Genomic DNA, 27,237 nt, shown 5'->3' on the forward strand with positions numbered 1-27,237 from the left:
GCAACCGCTCGCAGGGATGCCGGAAGTATGGCTCCGAGACGCAGCATCTCGTTCCCTTCAGGGAACCATGGTTACATACATAACGTGAGACGTTCCCTTCCAGGAACTCAAGCTGCGTTGAAATGCTAGGGGAACAAGATGCCCATGCTGCCAGATTTCCAAGTCCCTGCCCTGTGTGTACCCCTCAGGAGCACAACGAGGGCGAGAGAAAAAGGGCCAAGAGTGGCTAAAGTGGGCAGGGCCTGCATCCCAAAGGCCAACTTCTGAGAAGTGAGTCTTGATCCCCAAAAGGGGGAGAGCAGAGGACTCGAGGCAATGGAATAGCATCCTGTTCCACCACATAGCATAGGCTCTCTGGCCGGAGACTTCAGCCTCTGGAGGAAACATGTACTAGGGGGTGCCTACCCACTGAGAGGCCACCGAGAAGGGCACGGTAGGCCGGATAGCCGCCACGTAGACCCTCAGGGTTAACCCTGCGGAGGAACAGGCCTGCACGAACTCCAGAACTGTACCAATCGGACAAACTGACCTCGTCCCGGCACACTCTCGCCAGCGTCCGTCGCTAGTGTTACATGGCGACAAGGAGCTCCCAACACCGGGCCCTGAGACAAGAACCAAGGACGTCTCCACATGTCTAAGAAACCCCTTGGTTCTGAGCCACCACTGTAGGGGTCTCATGTACAGCAGGCCAAGAGGTATCACGTTGGACGCAGCTGCCATCAGACCCAGCAGTTTTTTAAACTGCTTGACAGTAAGTGACTGGCCTTCTCTCACTCTCTTGACTGACGTGAGGATCGACTCGATCCGAGCAGAGGACATGCGTGCCTGCATCGTGGTCGAATCCCACGCCACGTCTAGATAAAAGGTTCTCTGTACTGGAGAAAGCACACTTTTATTGGCGTTCAGTCTCAACCCCAGCTCTTTCATGTGCGCAAGAACGACATCTCGATGTCGAATTGCCAGTTGCTCCGATTGAGCTAGAATCAACCAATCGTTGATGTAAAAAGTGCGGGGTGAGAGTGCAAGGCCAAAGGGAAGAACCCAATATTGGTAAGCTTTGCCCCCAAAAGCAAAACTCAGGGACTTCCTGGGAGTGGGAAGGATGGTGACCCTCCATCCCTCTTAGGAACTATAAAGTACCGGCTGTAGAACCCGGACTCTCTTTCGTGAGGAGGGACCACCTCGATGGCCTCCTTCCTCAAGAGAGTGCCTACTTCCTGTTCCATGACCAGAGCCTGCTCGGGGCCCACCAGAGTGAGCGAAAGCAAGGCCAGCACCACGAGGAACGCTGGTGAAAGCTCCCTCCTCAAAGAGAGCCCTCTGAGAGCAAGCATATGCAGTGACAAAATGCTCACAAAGTGGGCAGTCAGATCCCTCGAGAGCTGACTCTGCGTGCTCTGCTCTCAAGCAAACCACACACGCACTGTGTGTATCCTCAGCAGTGATGAACAGCCATTTGTGGGGCAGAACACACAGCCTGTAATGCGATCTGCTCTTGCCCAAGTGCTTAGTCTTCTCTGCATTTTAGACATCGTGGAGCTCATTTCAAGTGATTGTGTGAGGACAAACAACACTAAATAAGACTCACAACATAAATCGACAGAAGTCCTGGGCCATAGGCAGCAGGACGTTTTAGCCAAAGACTATCCAGTGAGAATGACGGTATGCAGATCCGCCTTTGGCCCGGGAGCGCCACTCTGACTCCAGTATTCTGGGGAGTACGAGAAGTGATGCTCCCTAAATGAGGAGCTAATGTTTCGACGCAGCTTGAGTTCCTGGAAGGGAACCACCCAGTGTTTTTTTTTTTTTAAATCCCTATTTTAAAATCCCCTTTCTCAAATCAGGCTGTTCTGAGGTTCCTGTCAGAATGACGTAGCTCTGTACAGGCCCCTCCCATGATAGTTGATTGACAAGATCATCCTACCTTAGACCCGCCCTGAGTGAGCTGTAAACAGTCCGACTGACTCTGGTGCAGGGGAAGACAAGATGTCTCAGATTAAGCGATTGAGGTGTTCTGTTGTTGGATGTAATAATGAAGATAGCAGTCGTCATTTACTCCTGACATCTGAACCGCTGAAGAGGCAGAGGATTAACATTTCTTTCACTTTGAAGTGAATGCGTCGATCTCCGATCTACATAAATGCGTCTATGTTCACCTGAATCATTTGTTCAGCTTTATCTACAGAAGAAGTGAGTATTGACATTTTTGCGATTGGCTAGCATCTGTGCAAGGGTATTTGCATAAGGCAATCTGATTGGCTGGCAATGCTTGACGTCACTCCATTCAAAGTAAATGAGAAGCATTAACGCTGATGCCCCGTGTGAATGGGGCGTAAAGGTTTTTATGAATCTTTGCAAATCGCCTTTCCTAATAATGTGCTAGTTAGCCAGTTTTGCGGCTGAAGTTTAGTATGCTCCATAGATATATATATATATATATACCTAGATGCCTCTTTATCGAATGTTTCTATGGGCCGCGTTACATAAGCCATTCGCCATTTTTGGAACGGTCTGTGAATCTTTGAGCGCATTTACTGTGTGCGTCTACAACAGCAAGTTATACGCTTGTATATCTTTGAATATTCATTCAATATTCATGAGAAACAGACAATGATTATTATGGTGAATGTGAGATGGCTGATGCATCAATGTATCTGGAGTGATTGAATAGGGAATCTACACATATCTATGGTCTGCTCGTCACTCCATGGAACAGAGGGGCGGAGTCAGCAGAGCTCACTAACATTTAAAGCAACATGGACTAGATCAGCGTGTTGAAACAGAGCTGATTTTGACAGGGTAAAGAAGGTGTTTTTTAAACTACCATTGATAAAATGTTAACCAAAGTATGTTATAGACTTTTCATTAACCTGTTAACCTTCGCCCCCCATTGTGGGCCTCACAGGTGAAAATAACCTACCTAAATTAAAATGGTAACAGTTCCTGACAAAGTGTGCTACACAAACAAATTATCTTTGGAATGAAGACACTCTAGGCTTTACTATCTATCATCCAGAGTTGATAATGCTCAAAAAAAAAAAAAGTTATAGACACTGACGTGCCTTGAAAAATATTTTTCCACACTGAATATTTTTTTATTTAATATACAAATACATGAAATAAGTCCTGGAGCAATCCAGAAAAGTAATGGATTGAAAGCCACATGTCTCATGAGTTCATATTTCAAATTTGAAGAAGATACCATGACAAATTAGATTCCTGCAATATTTTTTCTGAAACTATTTATTGTCCCCCCACCCCCCTGTTTGAGGAAAAATAACCACCAAATGGATTGCAGAATTATACAAGCTATTTTAGTCATTATACATATTCCTGCATAGTTTTGCAATTATAAAATAATAGACAGATTCATTTGAGCACTAAAAAATACAAAAATAATTATTTGAGTAATAAAAAAGGAAAAAAATAGAAAAAAAAAATATTCGTATATAGTATGTATACTGAAGTATTCTGATTGCCAGACATGAAGTGATATTGCCAGACATGGTCATAGAGTCAGTAATCACACGCTGATGTGCTTCCATTCAGATGATAATCATACAGATGGGCCATATAATCAATAATAGCTGATCATTGAATCACAATGATATCCGTCATAGAGTGACGTCATAATAGACACGCTGATGTCCGTCCATACATATGATAATCATGCAGATATGGCCACAATACACACACACACATAAAAATGTAGAAGAAAAAAAAACATTTTTTTATGGATAAAGCAGATCGCTAAGTTAAGCCCCGCTCAGATGACAGCTGCGTCACAGCGTGCGTCACAGCTGGCAGGAGAGAGCGCCAAATTCAAATCCGCTTTTCTGAGACTTTTTTTTTCCGTGGACGGTCTCATTCTGTTTGTAAAACTGTATGCTACAGCACCGTGTTGTTTTTTACCACCAAGACGCTGTTTTTGAGCGTAATTTATTCCATAACGGACACGAACAATAACTCTCCCGAAGAAATGAAACGTAAACAAAAGGAATATTCATCCTTATTACAACGTTATTGTTTCGCTGGACTAAAAGTGCTCGCTGGGATGTTGTTCTGTGGACCCTTACCTCTCTAACTAAACTGGGATTTCAGCAGTGGACGCGTTTGTGACTCGTTATTACAATGATAATGGTACGTACTGCTTTTTTATTCTGCCTGTTTTGATGTGTACTGCTTACACAAATGTAGCAAATACATTCCTTATAAGCTTTACATCGGAATACAGCGATCTGTCATCGATGCTTGAGGCTTAGACCTTCAGAATGATATATCGTTTGTCAAGATTAATGATATTCTTTCACGTTAAATTCATTCATAAACATTAAACTAGTGGGGGAAAAAACGCTTCAGTGCGCCATCGCTCTGGTAAACGTTAACAGGTTAAGACCCTAAAGAATCATATCAACTTGTGTAAAATGGGCATCCGATGACCCCTTTATGCCCACTTATGGTTTTATTTGAATACAGATACAAATTTTTGAGATTGCTACAGATGCAGTAATTGGCTCCACAGCACACCCAATATTTTAACATTTCAGAAAAGCTGGATCACTGTCTGTCCAACTGAGATTTTATGCATATAAAGATTAGTGTCATGATTTTTGGTAGTACTTCAGCACAATATTAACACCGTTTGTTTGGTTTTTGGATCTGATAGAGTGTTTGGTCTCTTAAGACCTTAATAGGGTTGTTCAGGTGTCTTTGATTAAGGTTGGAACTAAACTCTTCAGGGCAGTGGCCAGATCTGAGGAACCTGCAGTACACTTACCAAATCAAACTCTGGTACCATGATTTTGTTTCGGCAAATCTGATGAAGCCAGCAAACAAAATGTAGACCTTACACCTTGCACACATTTAGAGCAAAAATAGATGTTTATAGGCCAAAGTTCTTCTTAATAGGAAAGGCTAGGAGAAAATACTGCTTCCTTCGAGATTTCCATACAGGTCTGCTAGTTTTTTGAAGCGCGGCCCCCAGTTGCTGAGGTAGTCATAACTCTGCTCTGAATCTGAACTGGGTGATTCCAGCGTGCTTAGAGACTCTGCTACGGAGCCACTTCCCTCAAACGCGTACGTCTGCAGTGAATCATATGGTGGTGCGGAGGGATCCACATCAGTCACTTTCAGCCTGTCCCAGATAAACTCTTGAAAGACAATGTTGTCAGGAAGTGTTTTATAAGATGTCCTGGAGGTAGCAGAAGCTGAGTATGGGTAGACAGAGGCTGTTTCTGGACTGACATCCTGGACCTTTGAATCACATATGATATTGAGATTACGCAGGGTGACCATATCGAAAGCTTCCGTATCTTCTTCACCTCCTCCTTCATCATCATACCGAACAATATTCTCCCTCACATCACGCTCGTCCTCGATGAAAAGAGGTGTTTTCCGTCTGCGTCGCATTGCCATGATCAACAGAATCAGAACTAGAAGAGAAACAGACATGCTGCATGTTGGAAATGAAGGTTCAATGGTTGCACCAATGGAAGGGGATCACAACTGCAGTGATAAAACATTTAGGATTTTCCCCCTTATTCGTAGGATAAAGATGCCCAGTAAAAATATTTGGTAACAAGTGCCAAGTTGATAGACTTTTATTCGAAAAGGCTTGCTGCTGTATTAAAACAAAAAAGTGTTTCAAGCAAATATAGTTGAGGGATATGCATACTTGTGAAACCAGATTTTTTTCTTCTTCTTATCCTTTAAAGTTTAGGGTTAGTCCAATATTACATTAAATGTGGAAAAAAGATCTGACAAGATTTTAATTGGATCTATTTATACGTCTCAGAAAACTAGAATTTTAATGGGGTGTGTAGATTTTTATGCCCTCTGTACTTGTGATGAACTTAACTTTGTATTTTTCAGTCAGAACTCATTTCACACAGCAGGATTTTGAATCACAGACAGGTCCAGATATTTAACATCCCAAATATTTCACAGGCACCGACACATTGGCGATTCTCTCAGATCACGTCTTTGATTATTCACACTGCGTGATAAGCATGAACGAGCACAGATTTGCCTCTGATTTCAGGCGTTTGTCTGCGATTTTTCAAAACCTGTCGGTGAGTGAAAATCGTGGCTTAAATCGTGCAGTGTGAACTCACACACCCATGAGAGAAACCCTGCACAGGGTGATCGTTGAGTGAGAGAAAACAATAACGCTCTGTATCATTATATTTTTTGGGGGAGATTCTGACTTTGAGGTGTTCAGTCATAATTCCACCAATGGTAGCTTTGTACCAGTGGCTCCTCAGCCAAGCACATGTACAAAATGTATGTTCCTCTCATACTGAGCAGAGTAAAACTAAGCTGTCTCCCTCTAAACCCAGCTCACGTTCCCTATTAGTCTGTGATCAATTCAATGCTTGGTCAATTCTGCTTCAATGATCGGAAGAGCCTGACTTGAAACCCACTTTGCGTTGCAGGAAAATAAAGAACTTGATTTTCTTTTGCATGAAAAACAAGAGGCACAGGAAAAAAATGTCTCTTTGCTTTTGGCAAAAAGTAGAACGCATCCTATGTCAAGAAGAAACAGGAAAATGCTTGTTTACTTCACTTCCATTCATATGCATGTGAATGCTGTGTAGCAAACTGACTGGGTCTGGGGTGACAACTTATAAATGTATTAAATATTCTAGAGAAGAAGCAAGGTAACATTTATGTTGATTCTGCACTATTTGGGATGATGACATCCTGAACAAATCGTGACCAATTGTAGAATGGGAATGGGTGCGGAACACTGAGAACCATCTCAGACAATGGGGTGTCAGAACTTCATTAACATACAGAACACAGCTGTTACAACAGGAGGAACTTCATTTCCATTAACGATAGTAAACTGTAAATGTATAAAGCTTTGAGCTTAGATATATTCAGGTTTCATTCTAACTCCATTGAACCAAAGGTACTACATGTACTTTGTCACTGCTATGCTACAATAAACATCTTCATCAAGATCTTCAACATTCTCAACATTTTTTGTTTCAACCCCTTTGAGCCAAAGACAACAAAGAACAAAACAAACAACAATAAAACAATTTTAGTTGGTTGGGGTATTATTCCAATTTGCTCTCCTTTTAATGCACACAAAAACAATAAGTAATTTGAACTTTGAAAAGCACAAAATTCACAAAACATTAAAAAAATCTCACATGTACATACACTCAAATGTCAGTTCAAAACACAATCAAAAAAGTCTTTACATAACTATTTCTAGAGGTACCTTTTCTACCCTGAAAATAATCCTTGAACAGCATAATTGGGTAAAGTAAAACTGGCATAACAATCGTTTCATTAAACCATCTTTGTATGGACTCAATTCGAACAGTTCAAACTATCGGTATCTCAGTTCTAACCATAGACTGTAAAAAAGATGGATGACGCACCTTCACTCTCTTCCATTAAAGAAAAATTAAGCCACCAAAAATGAAGCCACCAGCTTCACAGCGCGCTCATGAAGCTTCGTCAGCGCGGATTTCGAATGCCGTTGCCTAGCATCCATCTGGCAAATCTCCGCTCTCTACCCAAAAAACGGACGAACTCCTTCTGCTCTCCCGGAAAAACAAGGATTTTTCTAACTCTGCTGCTCTGTGTTTCACGGAAACCTGGTTAAATGGTGACATACCGGACAGCATGTTACATCTGCCTAGTTTCCAGCTGATCAGAGCAAATTGCGACACGGAATCAACAGGGAAATCGCGCGGCGGCGGGACATGCTTTTACATCAATGAGAGGTGGTGTACAGATGTAACTGTGTTAAAGAAGATGTGCTGTTCAGATCTAGAAACGCTCTTCATTAACTGCAAGCTGTTCTATTCGCCGCGGGAGTTCTGCTCGTTCATTCTCGTGAGTGTACGGAACACACAACTCTATTATTTATTCACCACACTTGCTTACTTTTTTATCTAATTTTTTTCATTTCAAATTTGTACATATCAAACCTGTACACACATAATTGTCTATATTACAGGCTTTCCTATAGCTCAAATAGGAGAGCATGGCGCTAGCAATGCCAAGGGCATGGGTTCGTTTCCCAGGGAAAGCAAGAGCTGATAAAATGTAAAAAAAAAAAAAAAAACTGTAACTTGAATGCAATGTAAGTCGCTTTGGATAAAAGCGTCTGCTAAATGCATAAATGTAAATGTATATTATATATTGTGTTTTTGCTGTTTTGTACATTGCCTATTTGGATATTTGTATTATTCTTTATTGTCTCCTTTATTATCTTCTATTGTCTCCTGTCCTGTTGCTGTCTTTCTGTTGCACTGTGGAGCTTCTGTCACTAAAACAAATTCCTTGTATGTGTAAACATACTTGGCCAATAAAGCTAATTCTGATTCTGATTCAATGTCCCAATAAGGCACGGCCGTATTGCGCTGATTTGGGACCCGAGTCTGTGCTGTAACGAACAAAATGGAGTCATGTCCCGCCCATACTCCCGCAGAGTCGATCGCAAGCACACGCCCCTGACCCTTTTTTAATTAGACTGACTGCTCCCATTTTTGTCTGCTGATTGCCGTACAAGAGGCTCATGTTAAAATACAGTAAATACAACTCCAATCTGCTCCGGAAGATCCCAAAAAAGTCCTTTGGAGCCCCGGTTCGCTCAGAGTAGCCATCAATCTCAGCTGTCTATCACGACATCATACTCCCGATTTTAATGCATCACATAACTAACTAAAACCAAACCTTGAACTTACATCAGCATGATAAAAACTAAATTAAATGACAAGAACCATCTTTGAAAAAAAAAAAAAAAAAATAAATAAATAAATATATATATATATATTTGAAATGTAATTTAATTTAGTTTGTCTCACATCCCATTAAAATACATGGATAGGGTGGGGTTTATGACCTATACTGGGAACAGCCACCTGGGGGCCATCGAAACGTTCTGGCTTCACTTTTGAAGATTTGTGCAGCACACTTATTTCTTACAGTTCAAACGTTCAACAATTCAATTCAAACAGTTTCAATGCTCACTGATGCAATCCAAAAGAGTTCAAACGGACGCTGACTAATCAGCGTTCAAAGATTCAGTGATTGAACTTTCTGTTGGTTTAAAGGGAGAGAGGATAAAGTTCAAAGAGCAATAAAAGTTCCATCCAGTACTTTTCCCAGTCAACACGTGAGATCATGTTATGATCACAGTGACATCACACGATCCTCATACTGTGATCCTCACCATGAGTAGTATGTGAGCTCATTGTGAGTTCAAACTATCCTCATACTGTGATCCTCACAGTGTAAATAATGCGTGAGCTCATTATGAACTCAAACGATCCTCATACTGTGATCCTCACAGTGTGAGTAGAATGTGAGCTCCCCACTAAACATTAGACGTCTGATGGACGTGCAGATTATGTTTATATTGCGTCCGTCGGTTGGTCCAAGACCAATTCTGCACTTCTACACGACGTGCAAACTAGGTCCGCTATTTGGACATCTAACCGAGACCCCATTTGGACGTCAATATGCAGTTCAACATTTGAATGTCAGACTAGGTAACTTTTTTGGACGTCTAAGACATGTGCAGGAAATTGACATGAATGTAATTTTTATTTTATTTAAGACAAATATCAACATTGTTGTTATCAACATGGTTAATGCATATCAATATAGGTTATTTGTGATGAAACATTATTTGTTATTTAATTATTTATTTATTGAGTACATTTATTTTACTGTTTTTCCTCTAACTTAACGTTACTTGTTTATTTTAATTGTCTCTGGACCAGTTTGTGTCATATCGTCTCCGACTTTATGTTTAACATAACAGGCAAATACAACACTGTAGGTTTGAAAATTAAGTAAACACCACTCTGATTGGCTAAGGTATCACGTCATCATGACCCAACCAGTAAATGCCACTCTGATTGGCGGAGCCAACAAGCATTCGGCGCGAACTGCTGAAGCAAGTGGCTGCTCGGCTTTGTTCAGCATCCATCAAATCATCGTTTTCTACTCAGTTGAAGGTAAGTTTGGTTCGCTTAGTAGATTTTATGTATTTATAGTGATAGCTGTTTTAATTAGCTTTGTTGTCTTAACTATATCTGCTGTGGCTAAGTTACAATTAGCATTGCATCTCTCTGTGATTAACAACACGACTATTCCCTTCCAAGTCAAAGAACTAGTATTTTAAAACGAGTTATAACTTGTTTTAAAAATGACTGAATCTAATATTTGCCATATTCTGCAACTCCGTCTGCGTTTTCCTCATCAGGGAAATCACAGGACCCTGCACTGGTAAAACTGACGTGTTTGATTCACTAAAAATATATATGCGCCATTTTTGGATCATACTTTAAGTAAACCCAACTTGTTTATTTTAAGTAAAATAACAAAGATAATTTTTGTTATATGAACTTAAATATTTGAGTTCACTCAAAATTCTTTACTTAAAACATGCAATATGATATAATGTACTAAGTAATTTCAAGTTGTGTTAACTTAACATTTAAACTCATTTATATAAAATATATAATTAATTGAGTTGAAACGATAACATTTTAGCTTATTTTAGATCTTCTTACTGCACTGCTACATTTCACTCAGTCACTATAAAATGTACTTAATGTAGCACTGGAAAATAACATGCTATTAAAACATGTGGTTCACTTGCAAACATGAGTAAGCAAGTAGACAGCTTGTCATCCTTTTCAAATATGTCCACTCAATATAATTATTACCCAAATTAACACCGAGACCTCAATACTTGGTACACCATACACAATGACGGTGAAAATCAATTTATTTATTTTTTTGCATTTTTCAATTAAATACTCAAGTTCACAACACAATGCATCGTCAGCTTATAGACCAGCTGTTCTTGACAAGATTTGTTGTAGAGGGTTAAAATGAGGGACGTCGTATAAAGGGTTTATGTGATGCGTAATGTTATTCCTACATATATCATTTGTTGATTTATAAATGTAATTTATTTTTCTTTAGGCTCTTCAGTAATGCCCTGATGGCGCAATTCAATATACTTACTTACTTTTACTTTTGTCATTTAGCAGACGCTTTTGTCCAAAGCGACTTACAAATAAGAAAAAGTAACTAAAACTAAAAAGTTACAACTCTATAAATACTATCTACCCACATATTTAAGAAAATAAAGAAATTAAATAAAATTAACACATGCATATAACAACAACATTTCAATAATAAACATATCAATGAAAAAATTAAATAAAAAGCTACTACTATCCCTTGCCGGTGTCCCTGCCCGGTGGAGTCGCACGGTAGAGTCGATGGTCTTTACACTCTTTGGTCTTCACACTAAGAGGGCTTCACACGACGACTGCCGCGACCGCTGCCGCGGTATAATAACCTTTATTATACCAATCTAACAAATGATCATTTCAATTCAGCTGGACCCACTTTCCTGTTTATCAACTACAAATGGCCAAGCAAGTGCACACACTGACAAGATACACGATACAGTACGAGACCAAACGCGATTTCAGCAACTCTCATCCTAGTAAACAAAATAAGCCAGCTATGAAGCGGAATAAATATGAAGCGGAAGGGGATAAAGGGCAAGAAATCTTTGGAGAAGACACAGGTTTATAGAGCAGTAAAAGGTAAGCCCATATTTCATGTTGACCAAGGAAAGGTAATTAGCTCCTGCCAGTCTGAATAATGACTTGATTGGACAAAACATTTCCTTCCCATTTACATTTAAAATTCACTGCTAAATGTCTACCATGGCAATTTTAACATTTAGTGAGGTGGTTTTATGTGAGGTGAGGTGTATTAATCCAGTATTGGTAGTGGATGCATAGTAAATACATTTTTGCTTACAAATATGGGGACTTGGTGTATGACTGCAGATTGCCTTTGCATATTTCTGCAGATTGCCTTTGCATATTTCTAATCATTTGTCTTTTTCTACTTGTGCAGATGCAGTCATGAAATTTGATGACACAGCAACAGAGGACTTCATAAGGATGACTGCTTCAGAGCATCTGAAGCATGCACCGCAAATAATTGGAGGTGGAGGACACGCAGCAGTCACTCAGGACTGATTATCCCTTGTGGAGAATCTTTTGTACAGTGTCTTTTCCTGTTTTAATATAGTTGCTTATGGTTCAATTTTACCACAAAACACATTTGGTTAAACACTTTATTTTTTATTGTTGTACATTTGTTGTGGTATAGACCCACGCAAGGTGGGCTGTGAAACTTTTATTTTTATTTTATTTTTTTGTACCATCTGTGTTGATTTTACAAAGTTTCTAGGTTATGATGCACAACATTGAATTGATGTATGCAAGCCATTAAGTTATTTTCCTTGATTTTAATGGTAGTTGGCAGGAAATTTAACTAGTCAAAAGCTTATTAGTGACGTTTGTGCCAGTTAAAAACAATAAAGATGGAAATAAGTGAGTGGTAATTGAGTTGTGATTTATTTGTAAACCTGTTTATAACTGTAGTCCCATGTTTCCAGAAGGTGAAGGACCTTTTTCCTGTAGCTTCGTTTGGCTCAGCAGCAGGATTGAATTGGACGTGCACTACACCTTTGTATGCTTTTCCATTTATCATGTGCTGCTGAGACCATCAAATGAAGCTATAGGAAAATGAACTTGAACAGTATGCCACCTTCTGAAATGGGACTACAGTTATGTACATAGCATATAAGCAGTATAAATTGATGTCTAAAATGAGTTTTAGTTTTATGTAGAAAAGACATCCACAACGACCACATTTGGCCTACATTTAGCCCTTATACAGAGGTCCTGTGGACGTCAATATTGGACGTTCAGTAGACGTTGGAAAAAAGACGTCATCTGGCATCACAGTCTGCACCTTCAGGGGACCAAAATTGGACATTCAAAAATGACGTACAAAAGACGTCGTTTGGACGTGTCTTTGCGCAGTGGGTCATTATAAACTCAACCGATCCTCATACTGCGATCCTCACAGTGTGAGTAATACATGAGCCCATTATGAATTCGATCTTGAGCAGGTTGTAAGGAGACCGTTTAAATATCGTTTACTGGGGATAAGATTCCTAAAAGTTTCACACCTACAGCACACATTACATACATTGATGCAGAAACACTGATATGTTCTACATGTCTAAAGTATATAGAGAGATAAACTCCTTATAAGCTAGTTGATTTCATGTAACAACTTAAAATATAGCCTAATCTGCGTGCACAATAAACTATAGTACAATTTATTTACATTTCTCTACATAAATGATTTTGCATTGAATTGAACTGAATTTAATTTCTTTATTTTTATTGTATGCATACAACTTTCATTGTGTCTACCAACAAAATTTCACATGCAAAATCCACACAAAATTCAATTAAAACTGATCAAAATAAATAAATAAAAGTAACATTAATGTATAATTATACATAACACACTTAATAAACAGTACTATAAAAACAATGCCCCCCTAATCTTACTGAATCACTAATCCACCACTAAACTAATTTATTAGTTTGATTCAGAGCATTAATGGCTCTGGGAATAAAACTGTTCCTCAAATGAGAAATACGGGCATACAATGTCCTGTAGCGCCGACCAGACGGCAGAGGTTCAAACATGTAGTGGCATGGATGTGTAGAGTCCTTACAAATGCTGATAGCCTATGCTAAACATCGTGACCTATAGATATCTTCTAATGCTGGTAGTTCAACTCCAATTATCCTCTGTGCAACTCCAATTAACCCTCTGGAGTGCTTTCTTATTTACTGTACAACTAGAAAACCATACAGAAATGCAATATGTTAGAATGCACTCTATAGTACACCGATAAAAAGTAATCAGCATCTGTTGAGGCAAACAAGCTTTCCTTAATGTCCTTAAGGAAAACAGCCTTTGTTATGCTTTCTTTACCAATGCCATGATATTTGTGGACCAAGTAATTTCCTCTGAGATGTATGTCCACTCGGTCCCCATTAATAAACACTGGAGAATATTCCAGCTGCTGTGCTCTCCCAAAGTTGACAATTAACTCCTTGGCCTTCTCTGTATTGAGGGTCAAATTGTTCCTAGAGCACCAGCTTACTAAGTTCTCTATCTCCCCTCTGTAGGCTGATTCGTTGTTGCTACTGATCAAACCCATCACTGTTGTGTCATCTGCAAATTTAACAATACGGTTATCAGGAGATGCAGGAGCACAATCATGTGTAAAGAGGGAATAAAGAATGAACATGCTGGGAATGACAGTATTAAAAGCAGAGCTAAAATCGATAAATAACATTCCCGTATATGTACCATGTCTGTCCAAATGGGACAAGACAGAGTGAACAGTCAATAAGATGGCATCCTCTGTAGATCTGTTGGCGCTATATGCGAATTGATGCGGGTCCAGAGAAACAGGGATAGCAGTCTTAATGAGTGAGAGAATCAGTCTTTCAAAGTACTTCATTATTACTGGAATTAAGAGTACACCAAATGAAAGTGTGAAATTGTGCTTTAGATACGCAGTAGCAGCACACTGGTATTTACTAGCCTTGTGCAGCAAGAGTTTTCACCTGCAACATGAAGTAAGGTCCAGAGCTTATTTTGACCAATAACTTACACATGATTTACGCATAAGAAATTCAAACAGCACTAAAGCATAAATATATATATTTTTTTCTCAGTGGAAACAAAATGATTTCATTGCATTTTAGAGACAATGAGAAATTAGTAAAAGCTTGTGGAATTTTTATAGAAACATTCCTTGTCATTTCACTCATTCTGCCACATCCCTTCTCATACATTACAGCTGAAAATAATCAACAGCCAAATGTCAGCCAACAAAGGCCTAATGATCCACCATCCATCATTGTCCCAGCAGGGAGAGTGAAACATTGCTCAGTGAAAGCAATATTTCACTGTAATATTTTAGGGGAAACTGTGAAGCTTCTAGATAGTAAGGAATGCATGTTTCACACTGAGCGCGATGCGAAAAAGCGAGGCGAATCGCCAATGAATGGTGCTTTCACACAAAGTGCGAAACGTTTGATCGCCTCATGCTAATACATTCCTGCACGCTAGGTGAAGCCTACCAGCAATGCATTTTTTCCTCACATATGTATCTCGTACATCGTCTGCTGCTCAATATACATAATTAAATTAAGATAAATAAAATTTGGTTCTACACCAGAAACACAAACTAAAATGCTTACAAGAATACATCTTAAAATATAAATAGAGGTACAATTAGCATAAAGCTAAATTTGAATATGCATGAGATTATTTATGTTTTTTGCCTAAAACCCACTTTAAACCATCATCAAGTGCTTGTAATAACTTCCGATATCTAAGGTGTACTTTATTCTATACTAGGCAGACATGCACTCTCTGTAATAAGTTTTATAATGGATTGAATGTCTCACCTGCTTAGCATTTGTCATGAACAGTCTTTATTTTTATAAAAATACCATGAGCTGCATAAAACACATACAGAAAATATATAATCATAATCATGTCTATTTGCTTTTGTATTTCATATATAGAAAAATGTTTCTCTCATTTTTTTTCATACATAATGGCAGGAGATATTATCCCATGATTGACAGATCTTGAGTAAATGCGCTCTGACTCATAACACTCGCGCACGTGGAAGAAAACCGACAGTGGTCTTCAGATAACATAATTCAGTGGAGAATTAATATAAAGGATATTCTATATGTGGCAGGTTTAGTTTCTTAATCTTTTCGTAATGTTTGGGTATATCCCCAATGGCAAGACACTCCCACTGGCGCCGTTGCGTAGTATCATTGAGCACACCTGTGTGGCTCATTGATTGAAGCTGATTGATCTACGTTGTTTTAAAAGATCTTGGGTAAAGCTTGTGTGTGACTTCTCTACCGTGTCTTCATACTCTGTGGTCAGTTATAGTCTTTGTCGATCCTGTCCTTGGTGAGTTGTCGCCTGTTTTTTATTAGTCTTTTTCGTAAGCCATCACTGTCTAAAGATGTTTACCATTAGGAGAGTGTGTGTGTGGAGTGGCAAGCGCAGTTCGTGTAGAGTCTGCTGTAGCTTATCAATTTCTTCTCGGAGGTAAGAAGTTTATTTTGGGTTTTAAAAGGGGGAATTCATTATTGAAATTTTTTATTTGTTTTTATATTTGTGTTTTAGGTGTGGCCTGAGAACGCTAGCTGTTGTTTTCTTGTCCCTGTATTAATGGCCGTTGTTCGTACCGGTTTCATTTAATGTTGTTTTTAATTGGTGTTTTACATATTTCATATTGCTGTGCTGTATATTGTTACATTCGGTAACACTTTAGAATACTGTTCCATCATTAATGAATAACTACACAAGAACACATGAGCAATGTAATATTAGCACTCTAGTAACTATTAGTAACTAACAAGAAACTCTGATGAATGAATTAGTAAGTAATAGAGCTTAGTCGAATGTGGTAGTTCACTATTAGCTAATCAGTAACTATTATTTTTTCATACCTCCCTAAGAACTACTAAGAACTATTGTATACAGGTTCATAATTAATGAATAATACATAATGAATAATTAATTCTAAAGTAACGGTCATGGTAACCCACTAGTAATGACTCAAGTATTACCAAATTCTTCAGAAGGAATGACTAATTATTTGGATCAGTATTCTAAAGTGAAGATCATGATAACTCCCTAGTAACGACTGAAATCATTGTAAGCGTTTGAGAGTGTTGTGAAGCATCGGATAGTAATTATTCAGGTGTTACTACATCCTTCTAAAGGAATTACTAGTTTTTTGGATCAGTATTCTAAAGTGAAGATTGTGATAACTCCCTAGTAATTACTGAAGTCATTGTAAACTTTTAAGGTTTTTGTTAGTAATTCAGTTTGCTAGATTTGGTAACACTTAAATCATTACTAGTGGGTTACCGTGATCTTCACTTTAGAATACTGATCCAAATAATTAGTAATTTCTTCAGAAGGATGTAGTAACACTTGAGTCATTACAATCCAAAACCTCACCTATATCTCAAACGCTTTAAATCATGTCAGTCAGTATTGGGGAGTTATGATGCTTTTCACTTTAGAATACTGACCCAAGTAGTTAGTAGTTCCTTTAAAAGAATTAGATAAATCTTGAGTCATTACTAGTGGGTTACCATCATCTTCATTTTAGAATTAATTGTAAATTATGCATAATTCACATTAATTATGAACCTGTATACAGTAGTTCTTAGTAGTTCTCCAGGATATATAAAAAAATAGTAGTTATTGATTAGCTAATAGTGAACTACCAGTTTCAACTGAGCGCTATTACTTACTAAATCAATAATCATAGTTTCTTGTTAGGTAATAGTAGTTATTACAATGTTAACAGTGCATTAGTGACTTGTTCCTGTGTAGTTATTCATTAACAAAGGATCAGTATTCTAAAGTGTTACCTTACATTCTGTTCCGCGGCCTGGTGTGCACCGCTGACAGCGTGATCGTCACGGTGAAGCATCGTGCTCCACCGAGGTTCCATAAGATTATTTTGTCCAATTGATTTGTGTGATAATGCGAGGAAATTCTGGATATGTTTGTCTTTTTTATGTAAGTTTATTAAAGTAATCTGTGTATCCTGTTTAGTTAGAACAGTATGCTTGATTTTTAAACATGTATAAATATCCACAGGTGAATGCCGGTTGAGCCGTAATACTGAAGCTTAACAGAAGGGGAGTGTGTTTTTTTTTTTTTGTTATCTTTGTCACTTGCTTTATGAATTTGTAGGCACTGTTTTGCTGTGGGGTTTGTCCCTTCTGTGAAAGCAGGGTCTGTTATGGTCTCTTTTTAACTGTGGGTATTTAAATGGTAAACTGTTGATGAGACTTTTTAAATTTGAATATTCTTTTTGATTTATGATTCATCCCTTGGTGTGATTTAAACGTGTTATTTTTGGTAAGTCACGTCTCTGTCTTTGATCCAACCCGAACCAGCAGGGTCCTTCATATTGTTGTAACTTTTGGGTTTCATATTTTTGGGGTAACTGTTTATTTTATTATTTTCCTGGGTGCTAACCTAGGTGGCGTAGTCGGGTTTCTTTTTTATATTTTAAGCCAAGGGTTACATATATAAAGAACAATGTGAGAATAAATCTGTTCTCAGATACCAATGATAACAAAACTCGACACTCAAAGAAAAAAAAAAAAAAAAAAACTTTTTCACACCACCAATGATCACGCCTGGTGTGAATAGCCACATAGGGATCTATTGTTTCAATTCAAAAGAGCCGAACATTCGCACCAAATTTTTGCGTTCAGTGTGAAAAGGCCTTAACACTTGATGGCTTCTCTGTCAATTCTTCATCATCAGTTAGGAACCTAGGTGTGCTATTTGATAGCAATTGTTCCTTTGAAAACCTTGCATTTGTAAAACCACTTTTCCCACATTCCATTTCCATTTTCCATCATTAGGACCTATGCTCTCAATGTCAAATGGAGAAATGTTAATTCGTGCGTTCATGACCTTGAGGTTAGATTATTGTAATGCTTTATTTTGGAGGTTGTTCTGCACACTTAATAAACAAACTCCAGATGGTCCAAAATGCAGCAGCTAGAGTTCTTACTAGAACCAAGAAGCACAACCATATTAGCCCGGTTCTGTCAACACTGCACTGGCTCCCTATTAAACATACTACCGATTTTAAAATCTTGCTAATTACTTCTCAAGTCCTGAATGGTTTAGCTCCTCAATACCTGAGCGAGCTCGTATCGCATTATTGTCCTTCACGTTCGCTGTGTTCTAAAACAATTTGATAATGCCTAGAATATCAAAATCAACTGTGTGCAGCAGATCCTTTTCCTATTTAGCTCCCAAACTCTGCAACAATCTACCTAACTCTGTTTGGGAAGCAGACACACTCTGTCAGTTTAAATCTAGATTAAAAACCCATCTCTTTAACCTGGTTTACACATAACACACTAACACATTTATATTATGCAAATCCGTTAAAGGATTGTTAGGCTGCATTAATTAGGTCAACCGGAACCAGGAACACTTCCCATAATGCCAGATGTACTTGTTACATAGAAGAATGGCATCTACGCTAACATTAGTCTGTTTTGTTCTAATTGTGAGGTCACCGTAGCCACTAGATCCAGTCTGTATCCAGATCAGATGGTCACTGCGGTCACCGGGATCCAGTATAAATGAAGGTGACTTGACTTGAATGCATTCACAAACACTTGAGCGCGTTGAAGGTTTAAGGTGCAGGATGTCACATATGAGCTCAAGTATGAAGACTATGGATATATATATATATTTTTTAAACTATGGTGTAATCATCACTGTATCCATCAGTTAATCTTCTACAGTCATCATTTATTACCTTGTTCATTAAATTTAAAATTGTGTAAAAACTCTCCATTGACACTGATTTTGCAGACTCTTGCCTTGTCTTCATTTGTGTCCATTATACATTTTTTACTTTATTGCTGTAATTAAATTGTGCAAATGATCCATCATGTGCAATCAATAAGAATTGGGTAAATGTTCAGGCCTCGTGTCTCTCCTTCTGTCATGTGTACATAATTAAAATGAAGTGAGGCTAAGGACATTTCGCCCCCCACACACATTATTAGTGCAACTAGAGCCAAAACACAGAAAACAACCTATAACTAATCAATAATTTTGACAGGCTAAAATAAGATAGAAATGCTCACAGAATATGGCTACTGTAACACTGATAGACTTAAATTGAATTGACCTGTTGCACTCTTCACTATTTCTGAGTCAATCCAGGATGAGGAATATGGAGTTGAATGGATTGTATCTGCAACAGATTTCTCAACAAGAAATTTTGGTGCTGGCTAACATGACAGCGAATGGTGGATTTTACTAGACAAACTGGAATAAAATCTGGCCTTTGGTGTCTATTTTGAATGGTCACATTTTTGTACTATGTACAGTATATGCAATGTAGTAAAAACAAAAGTCAAATTAAATGTGATTGTGTGTGTGTGTGTGTGTGTGTATATATATATATATTGGACATTTCAATAGCCAGTTTTATTAATTCAGGACTACTGATCATGTTTTCATTAACGCTTTTTGACAACTAATGTGGTGAATGGCATATTCCAGGGCCTAGTTTAATCCCCTCTCTGACCACAACAGTGGACAAAGGTTTGCTACATTTTGATTTCAATCATGGTGGACTAACATAAGCAGACTGCTCAACGCCATCAGAAAAATATACTAGGATACTGGCCAGACACCTCTTGGAGGGCAAGAAGAATAATTCTGGTACGAAGCTGAGAAAGGACAGGACTTCACATTGGTCAAAATGCAGTTTCTGCCCTTCTCCCATCTAGAGGCTAATTCCTAAGGTTTTGGCATGTGACCGTCATAAAAATTCCTTAGGACCCAGGATGCAGCAGCAGTGGGTAAAACAAAGATATCACAAAGATCAACTCAACAGCAGTAAAGAGATGTATCATGTTTTGGACAGCTGCCCTCCCTTTTCTTGTACAATCAGTTTCTACACTGCTTGATTTTGTGCCATTACAGTCTTACCCAGAAGAGTGATGATGCAGCCCAGTATAGCAAGCAGAGCTCCAGTGCTGAGACCCACGGGAAGAGAGAAAGCCACGGCGCCACACGCCTGAGGAATGCCGTTCACACCGCAGTCACACACTTGCACAGAAAGAGTGTTAGTGCTGCTCAAGGCTGGACTGCCACTGTCCACAATCAACACTGGTAACAGATACAGCGACTGCTCCTGCCGCCGGAAACCAGCACGCTTCGTCAGTACTGATGCCGTGTTATCTGAGGTGAGAGGAAAGGCCTAATGTCAGGGTTTAGAACGTGCACAGTGAAACTAGCTGTTAGAATGCATTCAAATGTCAAGAGGATTAGATTAGATCAAAATTGGTCGCCTGACACCAAACCCAGGATTGAGAGTTAAATAAATTCCTGAATGAAGGGATGGCTGGATGGATGTATTGATATACACATGAAGAGATGAAAGATGGAAAAAAAGTACTTGCATCATAAAAAGGAAGGACAATATGTATAGAGAAAACATAAGCAAACATAAGACATTCTCACTCTTCTATACAGATGCCAAAAGCACCTTTTTGCACCATTTATCTGCAAATTTACCTTTAATAGACTGAATATAATTAATATCCTGGCCACATTTTTCCATATAATAATAATTTAAAAATAAATAAATAAAAAGATTCAGGACTGGGGCTGTCGAGGTCCAAAATGCCCATTAAAAATATCAAAAACCATCCATACATGCTACATTAATCTTTTCAGTTAATAGGCAGATACTGTTTTAAAAACAGGTCGGGTTGACTTGTCTATGGATTTGCTCAATTATAGAATTGATTCACTGAATAACAACTTCGGTTTTGCTCTGTTTGGCCACATTCCATGAAAAATATTGTAATTCCACAGAAAAGAGTGACTAAATACATTATTGAAAATCTCACCTTCTGTGTTCTACAAATCTTCTGCCTGTGTCTCTCTGTACCAGCTAAATTATATTAGTAGGTATGAATCTGCAGGGCTGCAATAAGAGTTTTAGCTTTACTTGACAATTGACCTCAGCTCTTAAATTAACCAATATCCTAAAGTTTTGTACATTATCTAACTGCAGATTTCAGTACACCTATATATAAAAATAAATCAGAACTATAAAACCTAAAATGGAAATTTAGGATAGATGAAAACTATTTAGAATTAGAATCGTTTGGTTCCTATTTAAACTGTTCATAAGCAAAGTTTGAATTAAAATACAGTTGACATAAAGCTGTAGTAAAGATGACTAGCTTATTTTTTGCATCAGCAAACAGAATTGCAAAGAGAAAACACCCTTGAACAAACAGCCCATCTGCAATTCTGTTTGGTATTGCTGTAGCAGCCATGAAAAAGTCAGCATTTGAAACATTGCATGTTTTGGTCACAAATGCATTATACAAACAGCACTTGTAATTCTCTCATGGTTTTCAGAGTTTACCTTTATTATCTCTGAGGGTGAAGTTGTTATTATTGGCAGCAGAGAAAGCGAGAGAGAAATAGAAACGATGACCGCTGAGAGGCTCGTCTTTATCCACAGCACTGATCGTCTGAATGACCTGTCACCAGCCCAAGAAAACAAAAAGAGCTTGTCAAAACATACAGCTGACACTTTCAATGTTGAGTGTTAAAATGATCGATGTTAGTTAATAGAATGTTTTCAGAGAAAATAAAAAAGTAAGTAATTTACAGTTTATTGTGCCGTATCACAGAATTTAATGTCATTTTCAGGAGGTCAGTTTGGGGTTTTTAGGTTTTGTGTCATCGTTTATCATTCAAACTAAAAGTAAGGGGTTATTTGGCAGGACATTTAAGGCTGATCTCAGAAGGAGAAGCAGCTTTTTAAGCAGATTTAAATCTTTATGTCTGAGACAAGAATCAATACTGTGTAATTAACTCATGAGGACATTGTTCTCCCTCAAATGGGATACATGATTCAGCCAACTTGGCATTTGATCTAGATAATGCTCTACAAATTATAGGATGTGTGTCATTGCAGGACTATACTTCTGAATGGCAGGAAAGACTCAGTCTGCTAAAAATAAATAACAGATAAATGAATGAATATACACGTGAACAGGGGTAGCTGAGAAGCTAATTAAATCTGACATGAATGTACAAACAATTTTAAAAGCTTCAGTTGAACAGAAAAACATGAACTCGTAACGCTGTGTCCTAACCGGCGACTAGCAATTTGTCTGTCCATACCAAACACGACACTGCAATGCGACGCTACAAAATCAATCAAATATCACAGGCAATCCAAAGCGCATGTGGGTGGGTTCTCTCTGTAAGTGCACTGCACTCCCAACCAAACAAAAGTTTATTATTTAGTTCATAAATATTAAACCTTTTTACCATTATTGAAAGTACATACTTGAGTATGTAAATCTTTTTATGGAATACACTTGTTGGTTCACAATGAGTTCACAACTTTAATGTGCATGTTTCATTTAATTATAAGTTAACTATAGTTGCTTTCAGTTTGGCTATAAAGGTCATGTAAAATAATATTCAAACTCCCATTAGACAATTTTAACATCCCCCATAATGCACTACCAGGGTCATTCTAAATTAATTCCTGTGTCTCGCCAGAAGATGGCGCCCACTGCTGAATTATCCATACATTTTTCAAACCGCTTGTCCAATGTGGGGACAGCATAATATCATACATGCATACATTTCTTTTCAACCGATTATTAAATAGTTTATTCAAGTTTATAAATGCTAGTTACAGAGTTCAAGATAAATCTTTCCATTACAACTGGAATTGCCAGTTTGCTATTTTTTGTAATGATTTTTAAACAGCAAGTACTAACTATGCAACAGCGGCAGTCATTTCTGCTCACTCAGTGCCCGAATTCACATTCACTCCTTCAACTGGACTATATTAGTGGACTAATAAAGGGAACAGCATTAGATTAACATGGAAAAGAGTAAACCTAAACCCTAACCTTTTATCGCCTGTCGCTGCGTCATATTAGGACACAGTATAAAGCTTTAATAACTGTGTCCATAAGCTAAGGCTGGCAAGAAGAGTGAAACTCTCCACAAATAGGGTATACTTTGGTGTTCCTTTGTTTATGGCATTTAAAGGAACTCATTAAAGGCATATTTTCCATGCATTTTTCCAAGTTCTTTTAAGCCTAGAGTCAAAGTGTCAAAGTAATGTTCCTTTAGATGACCAAGCATGCAGGCGTGCATGTAGGTGTGTGTGTGTGTGTGTGTGTGCGCGCATTGTTACTCAGTGATAAACTTTTTGTAATATTACATAAATTAGTCATTTAAAAATTACCAAGCCCATAGAAAGCCTCTCTTTCTTGTTATAAATACATTATTTACTGAGAGATGTTGAGTGTTGATGGCCTGGCTCTCGTCTGTTCTGTGAAAGGAGCTGGAAACACTTAGCATAATAGAACTGTCCTAAAGTGACACCCTTATAATTAACAGTTTTTAGAGTTTGATTGATGCTGTAGTATTGTGAAACAATGTCTTTTAATTTTCAGGGTGTCAAATCAAGAGCAATCAAATTCTCCTTGATCTCTAATGAAAAAGAGCTTGATGTAACGTGAACATTGGATGGGACTAACCACGAGCTCCAAAGTGATTATGGTTTTGGGATCCTCTGAGGTTTACTTAGGAGGAAAGAGACAGGAAAGGGCATCTGCTTTCATGTTCTTGGTCCTTGGATGACAGGAAATGGTGAACTCATTCTATTAAGAAAATCTTGCTCTCGCTCCTTAAATCGCTAAAAGGCTAAGGTGGCTTCTGGAGACCAGGACAGACTTGCTCTTAAATCTGAGGGATATCAGTGATGCAGTCAGGGTGCTGGAGTTATGAATGAATCTACAGGAAAAGTTGGCAAAGCCAATGAAGCATTGGAGCATTGATGATTGTTAGAGTGGGCCATGATGTAGCAGCCGTATCACCCTGTAGCCCAAGACTGGTTGCCCACTGAAGCTAAGCAGGGCTGAGCCTGTTCAGTACCTGGATGGGAGACCTCCTGGGAAAACTAGGTTGCTGCTGGAAGGGGTGTTAGTGAGACCAGCAGGTAGTGCTCACCCTGTGGTCTGTGTGTGGTCCCAGTATAGTGATGGGGACATTATACTGTAAAAAGCACTGTCTTTCGGATGAGACGTTAAACCGAGGTCCTGACTCTCTGTGGCCATTAAAAATCCCAAGATGTCCTTCGAAAAAGAGTAGGGTGTTACCCCAGCATCCTGGCCAAATTTTCCCATTGGCCTCTGTCAATCATCATGGCCTCCTAATCATCCCCATTCACTGATTGGCTTCATCATTTTGTCTCCTCTCCACCAGTAAGCTGGTGTGTGGTGGGCATTCTGGCGCAATATGGCTGCCGTCGCATCATCCAGGTGGATGCTGCACATTGGTGGTGGTTGAGGAGATTCCCCCTTTCTATTTAAAGCACTTTGAGTACCCAGAAAAGCGCTATATAAATGTAACAAATTATTATTATTATTATTTTACTGCTTCTACCTACCCCTCATCCATCTGGATACCTTGTGAGCTGGTATCCTAGGAACTGAATGGAGGTCTGATGGAATGAGCACTTCTCCACCTTACAGTTACAGATGGTATTCCATCAGCTTGGCCAAAACAAGTGCGATGTGGTGACAATGTTTGGTCTGGTTCCAGGAGTACAAAGCAATGGTCGTATTCCTGGAACACCTCATTCATGAACCCATGGAATATGGAAAGGTCATTGAGTCAAGCTGTACACGCTGTTGTACACACAAGGAAATTAATATTAATATTTTCACAATATTTACGCTTGCAGAAATAAAGGCTACATTTGTTTACATTTTGCAAAATAGACGGAAGAAGATCCGACTTGGTCGGCATTGCTGGGAACGCCCACAAAAACGTCATTTCCGTTTAGGCCGTGGAGGAAAACAAACCATTCGAATTAACGCGCGGAGACCTTGTTAGGCCATTGATTCTTATTTTTTGTAAGGATTTCGATTGATTTTTGCTTGGTGCAATGACGAAAAGTTGCTGTGTGGCGTTCTGTACATCTAATAAGTAAAAAAAAAAAAAAAAAAAACATCTGAAGATATACAGTATATAGGCTACTGCCGAATAAACAGACGGATGTAGCACAATCTGAGCGGGTAGCACACAACATCAGAACTCCAATAGCAGTTACGGATATGCAATGTATGAAACATATCAAGCTTAACATTCATATTTATATGCACTCCAGATAGGCTAGACTACTTACCCTTCAATGACCTGTCATTAGTCCCGTCCCCCACACCGCAACCCAGTTCTGATGGGGCTTACCCTCCTTCACATCAAATAAATGTCACTCCCTGATATTTTGTGATGTAAATGTCATAATCTATTAAAAGATTTCATATTATTATACACAATCCCTTACGAAAGTTAACAATGGTATTACTATAGTAAAAGTAGGTTATAGTAGGCTAACCGTGTTTTTTGGGCGTTTTTATTAACAGTTGTAGCCTATAACCACAGGTTTATTACAAATACCATGGTTAAACTATGGTTAGTGTAGCAAAACGTGTTTAATTAGTTTTTTTATCATGGTACCATGGACCTATAGTAGCCATGTTTTTTTTTTTTTGTTGTAACCACGGTTAATTTTCGTAAGGGATATTTTCATGTTATTTTATATCTTTTTATTTCACGGCGTGTATTTGTAAAAATTAGGCTATACGTTTAGCACACACCACATAATGCTGTGCATTTCAAGGCACTTCAGTAGACCTTTAATGTTACCCATGTTTTGTCAATGTTAAAATTATTTTTAATATATCAATATAAAAGTATGAAAGGCTTTTACTCTAGTCTTTATCACTTTATTAAAATTAAGCGAAACAAAACGACAAATGTTTACTTTCACAAGCCGTCACGTATAGGCTTGTAGTAAGCGGTCTCTTGCCTGGAGACTCAATCAGGTAACAAAAAGTGTCGGGAAATGACACCTCTGGCCATTCCGTTGAGTCGTTTGTCCAGTCACAGATACTGTATGGACAGTTCGACCTAATACAGCTCGGTTTTTCGACGTATCTTGCTCTGTCGAGCAGCAGAAATTATTTTATGTAGACCATTCTGGGTCAACACCAAGCTTTTCCAATGAGGGGGAAAGGACCGTTTTCCCCCACGCCGACTCCGGCCACACAGCTATGATGCGACACCAACCAAGTCTATGTGCTTTTATTTCGTTATGCTCAGATGTCCTGTAGCGGTCATGTGAGGAGTTTTCACTCTTCGTGTCAGAGGTTATGTACATATATACATTTATGATACATAATTAAACTTTAAAATATAATTTAATTTAATTCACTGATGCAAATCAGAATTTTTATCAGCTGTTACTCCAGTTTTAGAGTCATATAATCCTTCAGAAATAATTCAAATATATTTATTTATTACCAGTGTTGTTGAAAAAATCTGCATATGCTGTTTAGGTATGTTTTGAAGCTGGGATGCTGGTCCTTTGCTGGTTTAAGATGGTCTTTAGCTGATCATGTGCTGGTCTGACCAGCTTAAACCATCTAAGGACCAGCATAAACCAGCAAAGGACCAGCTTAAATCAGCTCAAACCAGCATACCATGCTTCAAAACATACTTTACCAGCATATGCTGTTTTTTCAACAGGGAACAGTTTCTCTGCTTAATATTTTTTGGAACCTGTGACATTTTGTTCAGGATTCTCTTGTGGCATAAAGGTGTAGGAACTCAGATTACGGAATTATCACTAAT

The 27,237-nt window shown here is 38.4% G+C and overlaps 1 protein-coding gene across 1 annotated transcript in view; it reads right to left on the reverse strand.

Moving 5' to 3' along the window:
• Positions 1-4,914: 4,914 nt before the first annotated feature.
• Positions 4,915-27,237, reverse strand: part of LOC306864999 (cadherin-7-like) — a gene marked incomplete at both ends in the record, with an annotated part of 126,471 nt that continues 104,148 nt past the window's right edge. Inside the window, 3 exons of the mRNA XM_079409331.1 lie at positions 4,915-5,432; positions 20,476-20,727; positions 21,929-22,046. Coding sequence (XP_079265457.1) covers positions 4,915-5,432; positions 20,476-20,727; positions 21,929-22,046 — 888 coding nt within the window. The remainder of the gene's footprint in view (positions 5,433-20,475; positions 20,728-21,928; positions 22,047-27,237) is intronic.

This window comes from Barbus barbus (genome assembly GCF_936440315.1).
Source record: "Barbus barbus genome assembly, chromosome: 46".
NCBI lineage: Eukaryota > Metazoa > Chordata > Actinopteri > Cypriniformes > Cyprinidae > Barbus > Barbus barbus.